Source organism: Pagrus pagrus, assembly GCF_965226575.1.
Source record: "Pagrus pagrus genome assembly, chromosome: 15".
NCBI classification, from domain to species: domain Eukaryota; kingdom Metazoa; phylum Chordata; class Actinopteri; order Spariformes; family Sparidae; genus Pagrus; species Pagrus pagrus.
In genome coordinates, this window is record NC_140199.1 from 607,456 (window position 1) to 618,484 (window position 11,029).

The following is an 11,029-nucleotide window of genomic DNA, read 5'->3' on the forward strand; positions in this document are numbered from 1 at the left end:
GACCCTGTGTGGCGCCCTCTGCAGGTCAGCTGATCGTACAGGTGTGGAGCAGGTGATGGGGGCGGAGCCTCGCAGAACCTTCTGGAAGTCCCTGATGCTGACTCGTCCGTCCAGGTCGGCGTCGAGCTTCCTGAGCAGCAGCTGCAGCTCCTGTGTGAAGGTTGATCGTCAGTAATAATAATCATCTTCCTCATGTGTTTGTCCTGCTGCAGGTGGTGGGCGGGGTCTCACCTCTGTGCTGAGCTGCTGCAGGCCCAGGTGATCACACACTGCCCTCAGGACGTCTCCACCTCCTCCAACGACTCCGAGCTCCACCTCCTCCTGCTGAGGACCTGCAGACACACCCAGATTAAAATCAATCAGCTAGAGACGACTGATAGAAATGTAAAGTGTCACCTCACACACCAGAAACTCAAACCACTAGACTACAAGATGATGTCACTCCCAGAAATTGATTGACAACAATTAATATATCACCTGGAAACTATGAAAGACACTATCCAGTTGCATTATGGGTAATGTAGGATCTTGCTCGACACACACTAGAAACTACACCTATCACAATTTTCCTTATTATCTAAGTGAAATACGAGATCGCTGGAGTTACATTGAACTGTGTAAAACTCTGTTATACCAAGAAGTGTGTGTGTGTGTGTGTTTGTGTGCGTGTGTGTTTGTGTGTGTGTGTGTGTGTGTGTGTGTGTGTGTGTTCACAGTAAAACGAGTGGAAAAGAAGAATAAAGTCCAAAGTAAACATTGGAGGTACCTTTAGACTGAAAGTCTGGCTGCATGCTCTCCTTCTGACTTCCTGCCTCCTCGTCAGACTTCAGGCTCTGCAGAGAAAACATGGAGCTCAGTGACCGCCAAACTGTGTGTGTGTGTGTGTGTGTGTGTGTGTGTGTGTGTGTGTGTGTGTGTGCGTGTGTGTGTGTGTGTGTGTGTGTGTGTGTGTGTGTGTGTGCGTGTGTGTGTGTGTGTGTGTTAACCAGTCCGTTAAACTAGTTTGAACCAACAGTGTTATGAAAGAGTGTGTGCAGCGTGGACGAGAGGATGCTGGGAGAAAATTATGGAAACTGTGTGTGCGTGTGTGTGTGTGTGTGTGTGTGTGTGCGTGCGTGCGTGCGTGCGTGCGTGCGTGCGTGCGTGCGTGTGTGTGTGTGTGTGTGTGTGTGTGTGCGCGCGTGCGTGCATGTGCGCGCATGTGCAGCGATGCCAACAAACCAAACAGTGATCAGAAGGAATTCCTGAGCGGTCATTACTTCTGCTAGACTGAACATATTGTATGTGTGTGTTCTCATTGTGTGTGTGTGTGTGTGTGTGTGTGTGTGTGTGTGTGTGTGTGTGCGTGTGTGTGTGTGTGGGCTCTCAGTGTATAGAGCCCAGTTGTCACGCTAAAGAGCTTAGCATGTTGAACCCGTCTCTGTGTGGGAAACTGAACCTGTGACTTTTCTCTCACAGCAGATTTTCTTAAATAAAAGATTAAAAACACTCAGCAGGAGGAAGTAATCAGATACTTTACTGCAGTAAAAGTACTAATACCACTCTGTACAAGTACAAGTTAAAGTCCTGCATTGAAAATGTTCTGTCAGTGAGTGTGTGAGTGTGTGTGAGTGAGTGTGTGTGTGTGTCCCAGAGGAAACACTGGATGATTAGTATTAAATATTGAACAGTGTTGTGTAACTGTTCTCACTCTGAACCTCAGCCGAGTCCACACATCCAACTCTTCTCATCATGTCATCGTTCAACACGATGAAGACTGTGTGCAGCTGGTTCAGGTGGTTCAGGTGTGCAGCTGGTTCAGGTGGTCCAGGTGGTTCAGGTGTGCAGCTGGTTCAGGTGGTTCAGGTGGTCCAGGTGGTTCAGGTGTGCAGCTGGTTCAGGTGGTTCAGGTGTGCAGCTGGTTCAGGTGGTCCAGGTGGTTCAGGTGGTTCAGGTGGTCCAGGTGGTTCAGGTGTGCAGCTGGTTCAGGTGGTTCAGGTGGTTCAGCTGGTCCAGCCGGTTCAGCTGGTCCAGCTGGTTCAGGTGTGCAGCTGGTCCAGCTGGTTCAGGTGGTTCAGGTTTAAAACTTAAAAGAGTGTTCTTCATTTGACCAAAAAGGTAAAAGGTCCGTTTATTTGTATTTTTATTTTTATTTTGCAAAACTGGTTTCAAGACAAAATGTAGTTTAAGCTCTTTTATGCTTCAGAGAAGAAAAACTAGAAAATAACGTATCTTGTGCAGTGAAGTGAGTCCTGGAGGAGCTCAACTCAACGTCTTCATCTCTGCTGGACGGCAGCAGAACAAACAGCAAACACAGTTTCAGATGTTTGTGTTTTTTTAATTTTCTATAGATATGAAATAATATCACATTCATTCAGTTTCAGTTTAGTTCTTGTGTAGATTTCACAGCCTGAGACTCAACAGTAACTTTGAACAGTGTCAGTTTTTGGTTGCTGCCATTTCAGTCTGCTTATACTCTGAGTCGTTCTCTGTGCAGTTATATTTCAGCTTCATAAAGAAAACAACAACCAAACAAAAACCTCTGTAGTTTGTGTTTTATCTGATATTTGATCAGTTGACCTGTGAACACACAGCTGTTATCTTCTTCTGCACATGTATTTATGTTTTTATGTTTCATGATCTTATATTTCCTGTTCAATGACTCCAGCAGCTCACTGGATGTTTCACCATCGTGTGTAAAACAGAAGCTCTACTGCATCTTCAATGTTACAATACTAAAATGTTTTAAAAACATTTTTGAGGAGCATGTTGTTCTGTTCCCAATGGCAACCGTTAATGTTAACCAACTTCATCTTTTGTCAAACAAAACACATGTTCACATTCACACACAGCAGCACGCTGGACAGTGTGTGTGTGTGTGTGTGTGTGTGTGTGTGTGTGTGTGTGTTTATCTGCACTAAAATCCACCTGATGATTACAAAACTTTCTGTCATCTCACATCCTCTTGTGTATCAACATGTCTTCTCCAACAGGCGACTGAGGTGGATGTTTTTGGTCCATCATCATCATCATCATCATCATCATCATCATCATCATCATCGTCATCATCATCACCATCATCGTCATCATCAGTGTGTGTCACTGCTGTGTGTAGTCGCGGTGTGTGTCTCTGTTGTGTGTGGTCGCGGTGTGTGTGTGTCTCTGTTGTGTGTAGTCGCGGTGTGTGTAGTCGCGGTGTGTGTCTCTGTTGTGTGTAGTCGCGGTGTGTGTAGTCGCGGTGTGTGTCTCTGTTGTGTGTGGTCGCGGTGTGTGTGTGTCTCTGTTGTGTGTAGTCGCGGTGTGTGTAGTCGCGGTGTGTGTCTGTTGTTTGTAGTCGCGGTGTGTGTGTGTCTCTGTTGTGTGTAGTCGCGGTGTGTGTAGTCGCGGTGTGTGTCTGTTGTGTGTAGTCGCGGTGTGTGTAGTCGCGGTGTGTGTCTGGTTTAAGCAGATGAATTATTAAGCTGCAGCAGCGTCCAGCACAGTCAGCCTGCGTCTGTCACACTGTGTTCAGCTGCTGACATGAGGAGAGACCACACACACACACACACACACACACACACACACACACACACACACGCTTTAACAGCTGTGTTTCAGTAACGATCTTCTGTCTGTTACACATCTGTTTTAATGTTTACCTGCTCAAAGTGTCATTTTAATAATAAATTAAAAACAGTTTGAAGCGTTGACGACTGAATCTTTATCGAATCAAACGACTCGAGCTGAAACAGTTTCCACGTCACTGCTGCATGAAGAACAACACGCCTGCTGTTCTCATCCTGTAACGACTCACTGTAACAATAATTATGATTATTGTGTGACACCATTTTACTGTGATATTTTCTGAGATGGTTCTCGTACAGTGAAACTCTACTCACTGCCTGTGTGATGTCATCAGGACGGACACATCAGGCTGTGTTAAACTGTCTGTGTTGAGTTGAAAGAAGAAGAAGTGACGGTGACCTCAATGACTCTGGTCTTCAGAGGAGAAAACACCGAGTCAACTGACGTTTTACCAAAGGAATCGTCATATTTTAGTCTTTTAGCTGCGTCACTGGTCTCAGATCAGTTCAGGGGAAACAGCAGGACGGCTGTAAACTTCACAGACTGAGTCTCAGAGCGACCACAGACCACAAACTGAAGCAGAGGCAGTGTGACTCTGCTGCTCCGGTGACGACTGTTACTGAAGTCGACTGAACTGCTTTTGAACCAGACAGCAGTACAACCTCCTCTACCTCTGACCTCTGACCTCTGAGGTCGACTCTCAGCCTGTCAGCAGCTCAACAGGAGAGAAGCTCTGTGGTGGTGAAGCTCTGAGATTTATAACTGATCTCAGTCCAGAGCAGGACGCTGCAGGACGCTGCAGGACGCTGCAGGACGCTGCAGGATGCTGCAGGACGCTGCAGGACGCTGCAGGACGCTGCAGGATGCTGCAGGACGCTGCAGGACGCTGCAGGACGCTGCAGGACGCTGCACTCTGACGTGTCTGACTGTGAAGAAACCTGCTTTAGTTTCATGTTAAACAGGTTTTACAGGTGAAACATAAAAACTCATGTCGGCTGATTCAGGATTTTAATATGAAGCTGAACCGGAATAAAGAAACAAACAGTCAAACTTCGTATTGAACAGACAAATCTGTTGAGATTTCCTCTTTCACTTCAACATGTTTAAAGGTGAAGCCCCCAAAAATCTCAATCCATCCAAACATTCATCCAAACATTCATCCAAACATTCATCCTTTCATCCGTCAGCAGGAACTGGATCAGAACATGTAAAGAATCCACCCTGTAGTCAGTAAGAGATCTGACTGTGGCCCAAACGTTGGACAGACAGACGCTGCCATAAAAACAACCACAACCTCCCTCTGCCTTCATCCTGTAGGCAGCATCTGTGTGTGTGTGTGTGTGTGTGTGTGTGTGTGTGTGTGTGTGTGTGTGTGTGTGTGTGTGTCTCTAAACCCTTTATGTAACTGAATAAATGCTGCAAAATGTGAAGTATTTACAGAGATTTCAGCTGCTGGACTGAATGAAATCCACTGTGACGACTGGGCGAGAGACACCGACGCGCAGCAGAGAGAGAGAGTTACTGTATTTAATCTCACAGAGTCGAGTTACATAAAAACTCTTCAATATTTAAAGAGAGAGACAGACAGTGTGATGTAACAGCAGAAACACAGTGAGGAGCTGATCACACAATCATTCATCACAACAACTGATGCAAAATATCTGCAAGACTCAAACCTGAGAGAGTAAAAGATTATTTAAAATCATTTAAAATCAAGTCCTCATATATAAAAACGTTGTTATGATGTCGGGGAGGACGACTGTGTTTCCCTGCAGCTCGTCTCCTCAGGTTGTGCATCAGACGGATCAGCTGACATCGTTAAAGCTACAATCATCTTTGATGCAAAGCTAAAAATAATAATTCTGTTTATGGAGCTTAGTCAGAAAGTATGAACATCCTGAATAAACCAAATACATTTTAATTAATATTATAACAACAACACAGTCTGAACAAAAAATTGTCCAGATTTTCCCAATTAATCAGGCTGATATATATCTTGCATCTGTAATTTAAATGTGTCATTAATCAATATTTGAGTAAACTGAAGTATCATATTGGCCCATTTCATCAGGACCAATAAACCTCGATCAGGACATTTTACTGATGAGCCACTGATGATGATCAGCTGCTGAGAGGACACTGTGTCTTGAAGGAGCTCAAACAGCAGCTCAGCAGCTTCTTTTCCTCAAAAACAAAAGTGAAAACTGTCCCACAGAAACTCTGATGCATCTCTGATCCACAGCCAGACCAGCAGCAGCGTCTGCCAGCAGCCACATTCCTCACAATCCCACTTCCTGAAAAACCTCCAACGCCCCCAAAACCACCAAACCTCCCCCAGCCGACTCCTCCCTCCTCCCTCCCCCTCCTCCTCCCTCAGGTATTCACAGAGAAACTGCAGCCGAGCAGCAGAATCACAGCACGTCTGGATATCTGAGACGGACCTCACCCAGCAGCACAAAGACACACAATGAGCTTCATTCACACAAAGACACAGTTAACACAAGAATAAGGTCTGAATGTTTGATCACAGCCAGCAGCAGAGAGGTCAGAGGTCACAGCATCATGAAGGGAACAAACAGAAACATGATGAAGGTTTCTGCAGGTTTTACATGTTAAACTGTGAAGAGAAGTCAGAGTCTGTGTGACGAGCTGACTTCATGAATCCTTCAGTCAGAACATAAAGTCCGTCCTCAGCTCTCAGGACTCGATTCAAACCAGTGATTTACTGAATCAGGTTCAAACTAAACAAAAGACTTTAATGTGTAAATCTGTCGCTAGGAAACATCTGCAGCTCCGTCCAATCAAGAGCAATCAGCTGTGTAAACAGGAAGTCAGTGTAGCATCACAAGCTGGCTGAACTTCCAAAACAGTTTTAGAGACTCAAAGATAAATCTTATAATGTGTTGGTTTGACTTCTGTCTGCAGACACGGAGACACCGTTTATATTGAGAGAAATATATCCGATTGTGCTAAACTGTCATCACATCACTATTATTAAACCTGTCGGCCCCCAGAAGCAGCAATATTTCTGTTTTTTGTGGAACACCATTTCCCACAATCCCACAGACCATCGCAGGTTAAAGGTCATGAGCTCGACAACACAAGAGACCATGAATCAGTAGCTTCTACGCAGCTGGTTCAGAAAAACAACAGAGGGACTGTGTTTATCTTCTGTACTCACTCTGACAATCTGTAACACAAAGTACACTTTTACTTTCCATGTTTGTGCGACTGCAGAGGAAAAGAAACAAGAAAATAAAGAAGCAGCAGCAAGTTAAACCTCACGAGACTCAGAATGTTTTCTTTCTCCGGAGCAACAAGAACAAAGTTTCTGTAAGTTAAAAAAGAGACACGAGGACGACGTGAAGCGACCGTCTCACCTCAACACTCTCCAGAGACGTCGACCGCCTCAGTTTGGCCCTGCGGACGCCGGACGGTGACGAGTCTGTGGCTTCAGTTCTGGATGGCGGCGAGTCCTCAGAGTCCCCGGTCAGCGCGGCGTCAGGTTTACTGTCGGGACGAGAGCGACGGCCGTAACGCTTTGTCCCCTTCACGAACTTAGGCTTCACTTCCTCTGGAACAACTGGAGAGACGGACAGTCAGTCAGTCAGACAGACAGACAGACAGACAGACAGACAGTCAGGCAGACAGACAGACAGACAGACACACAGACAGACACACAGACAGACAGTCAGGCAGACACACAGACAGACAGGAACACAGACACACAGACAGACAGGAACACAGACACACAGACAGACAGACAGACAGACACACAGACAGACAGACAGACAGTCAGACAGACAGTCAGGCAGACAGGCAGACAGTCAGACAGACAGACAGGCAGACAGGTTGTATGTAGGTCAGTGAAGTTGCAGAGTCACTGTGGACTCTGAGCCAGAACCAAGAAGCAAATTAAAGGCTGGAGCCAGAATGTGTCACAGAGGAATGCTCTGCAGCAGCACCAGGACTTTACCCAGACTGAGACCAGAGACCAGAACACAGCTCGCTCTGACACACTGAGACGTTCTGGACCTGCAGGAAATACAACTCCAGTCACAGCTTGACTTGGTGGATGAACTGCTCCTTTAAACCAGATTCAAACTGCAGTGTTTACTTTTTCAAATGAATATTTTTCCAACCATCACATCTCGAACAACATTCAAGAATCACTGACACAACAAAGAGTCCCTGAACGCACCAACAGGAGCAGATTTTTGAAAAGTCTCTGTTTTGTTTTTTTAGACAAAAATATAAGTAAAGAGACTTTAAATCTAAAAACTGATCAGGAATGAAAAGTAAACCTGATTGGCTGAAAAGCTAAAAGTCTATGTGACACCAGACGGATCAACGCAGATCCACCAGAACTGATGATTGTTGACATCTGCACCATCACCAGAAACTACATTCTGATGTTTTACTGGCAGAGGGTGGAGCTCACACACACACACACACACACACACACACACAGATGCATAAATAGCTTCAGTACAGTGTAATAAGCAGTCCTCCTCCTCCTCCTCCTCCTCCTCCTCCTCCTCCTCCTCCTCCATCATGTACTCAGCTCTGCCACCACAACCTCTGTCTCCAGCGTCCAGGCTCTCATACTGCTGACATATTTACGGTACAGCAGCAAATACTGTACTCACTATATACCTCAATATACAGTTTCTCCATGAACACGGGGATTAAATAAGTCTCATTATATATTTTAATTTGTCTTGGACCCAAAAACAACAACGCTGAATACAGTCTGACTTCCTGTCTGAGGCTCTCAGCTCGCTGGTTCCTGCTGAAGACGTAAATCTTTAAAAACTCTAAAAACTTCAGTGGTGGATTCATCTTTTGACAGCAGGACGGTGTGTGTGTGTGTGTGTGTGTGTGTGTGTGTGTGTGTGTGTGTGTGTGTGTGTGTGTGTGTGTCACCTGGCTCCAGGTAGCTGCTGTCGTCCTCTGACGTGCTGAAGTCCAGAGAGCGAGACAGAACGGCCACGAAACCTTCTTTAAACTCCTGGAAGTTCACCTGAGGAAGGAACACACACAGTACTCAAGTACTACATCTGAGTACCTTTACTCTGCCAGCAGTGTGTGTGTGTGTGTTGATTTGTGTGTGTGTGTGTGTGTGTTACCCTGGCGTATGGTCTCTCTCCCAGCAGTGTGTCCAGCAGCAGAGGCAGGTGGGCGTCCAGCTGCAGTTTTCGGCACAGCGCCGTCAGCTCGTCTCGGTCCAGGAAGCCGGTGGCCGTGGTGTCGCAGCTGTCGAACTCGGCCCTCAGCTGGGCGACGTAGCGGCTGTGCTCCGCCTCCTCCATCACTTCACATCACGCTACGACACCAACGCACCTGGAGAGGAAGAAACACGGAGGTACTGATGAGGAACATGACTGAGGTTATATGTTATAACATGAGATTCAGGCTGCGACTGACAATTATTCTCATTATCGATGAATCTGCTGATTATTAGTTGTGTAAACTTCTCATCACATCGTCTTCAAATTTCTTCTACTGAAGAAACCAAACAGTTACTGCACGTCACATAAACACGTCACAGGTTTGATATCCGCTGACAGTCTTCTTTACTTCTTCTCTCCTGTTTCATATCAGCATCTCCTCTCAATCTGTCCAGTGACGCATGAAAAACACCAGAATGTCTCAATTTTCTTCTTAAGTCCGACCAAACAGTCCAAAACCCAAAGACTCTTCACTTACTGTCAGAAATGATGAACAGACAGTGTTTGATGTTGATGATTGGAAAATAACTGAAACGACGAGTTGATTATCGAGATAGTTGGCAGCAAATTTTTATTTTGACATCAGAGAATTTTTACTTCTTTTTTCTTTCACAATGACTCAAAGTGACGACTTGATGACTTGTTGACTTGTTGTCCTGAGCAACAACACAACAAACTCTCCGACCATCATGTCTGACTGTCTTCAGTCTATAAAATCTCTTCACACACTGTCATACATGAGCAGCACTAGTGTTCTGATAGAGATCGTTCAGTGTATTGATAGTTGAGATAAACAGTAAACATGCAGAGATCTGAACCGCAGCCGCCGTCTGATGACGCTCCTGTGGGAACAGAAACCCATCGTCTCTTCTTCTTCCTCACCAGAAACCCGACCAATCATGTCTGAGATGTCTGAAATATTTGCTGCTATCAGAGAAACAGTAAGTGTGAGTGAGAGGAGTCAGAGAGTCTGGAGGAGAAACACAGGAAGCTCTCAGTGCAGCGATTACAGGAGGGACGAGCGTCCACAGACCAGAGTGAGCTGAACCCAGATCAGCCTCTGTTGCTCTTATATAATCACTAATCTGAGCTCCTCTTATCTCTCTGCCTGCTGTTTCACCATCATCATCATCATCACCATCATCATCATCATCACCATCATCATCATCACCATCACCATCATCACCATCACCATCATTATCACCATCACCATCATCATCATCATCATCACCATCATCACCATCATCATCATTATCACCATCACCATCATCATCATCATCATCACCATCATCACCATCCTCACCATCATCATCATCATCATCACCATCATCATCACCATCATCACCATCATCATCATCATCACCATCATCACCATCATCACCTTCCTCACCATCATCATCATCATCATCATCACCATCATCATCACCATCACCATCATCACCATCATCATCATCACATCACCATCATCACATCACCATCACCATCATCACCATCATCATCACCATCATCATCATCTCCATCACCATCCTCACCATCATCATCATCACCATCACCATCATCATCATCACCACCATCATCACCACCATCATCACCATCATCACCATCATCATCATCATCACCATCATCATCATCAGATGAACGATTTCATCCTCCATTTTGTCTTCTTCTCCTTCTTCTTCATTCATTTTATAAAATGTGACATGTCATCACAGTGACGTCTTCAGATGTCTTCAGCTGTCTCTTCAGTCTGAAACTCAGACTCACACTCTCTCTTTTGATCAGATAATTGATCGATGATCAGCTGCTGCTCTTCTAACACTGACGACTTTATTGAATATGACTCACTGCTTCAGATTTAATCCACTCAACAGTAAATACATTAAAATAAGCTTCACATGGACCAGCTGCTGCTGACACATTAACACATAAATCCATTGTAACTTACAACTGATGTAATCTGTAGTTACTAATGTAATCTAATACTTATTAAAACACTGTTCAGAGCCATTTTACTTCATAATGAGTACTGTTACTTATGATACTTTTAGTATCACAGCACATACAAACATACTTTTACCATGTTCATATCTTAAACACAGGAATGTGCTTGTAATGGAGTACTTTACCACAGAGGTGGAAAGTAGCTTCAGTACTTGTACTCCTTCACAGTATTAACACCGTTACAGTACAAACACCGTTACAGTACGAACGAGTTACACTACAAACACGTTACAGTATTAACACTGTTACAGTAC

At 44.9% G+C, this 11,029-nt stretch overlaps 1 protein-coding gene across 1 annotated transcript in view; it reads right to left on the reverse strand.

The window, feature by feature from the left end:
- ninl (ninein-like) overlaps positions 1-11,029 on the reverse strand; it is a 29,737-nt gene that overhangs the window by 17,857 nt on the left and 851 nt on the right. The window contains exons 2-7 of the mRNA XM_084376294.1: positions 8,673-8,886; positions 8,470-8,566; positions 6,924-7,126; positions 767-833; positions 232-332; positions 4-150 (exon numbers count right to left, since the gene is read on the reverse strand). Coding sequence (XP_084232420.1) covers positions 4-150; positions 232-332; positions 767-833; positions 6,924-7,126; positions 8,470-8,566; positions 8,673-8,855 — 798 coding nt within the window. The 5' untranslated portion in view covers positions 8,856-8,886. The remainder of the gene's footprint in view (positions 1-3; positions 151-231; positions 333-766; positions 834-6,923; positions 7,127-8,469; positions 8,567-8,672; positions 8,887-11,029) is intronic.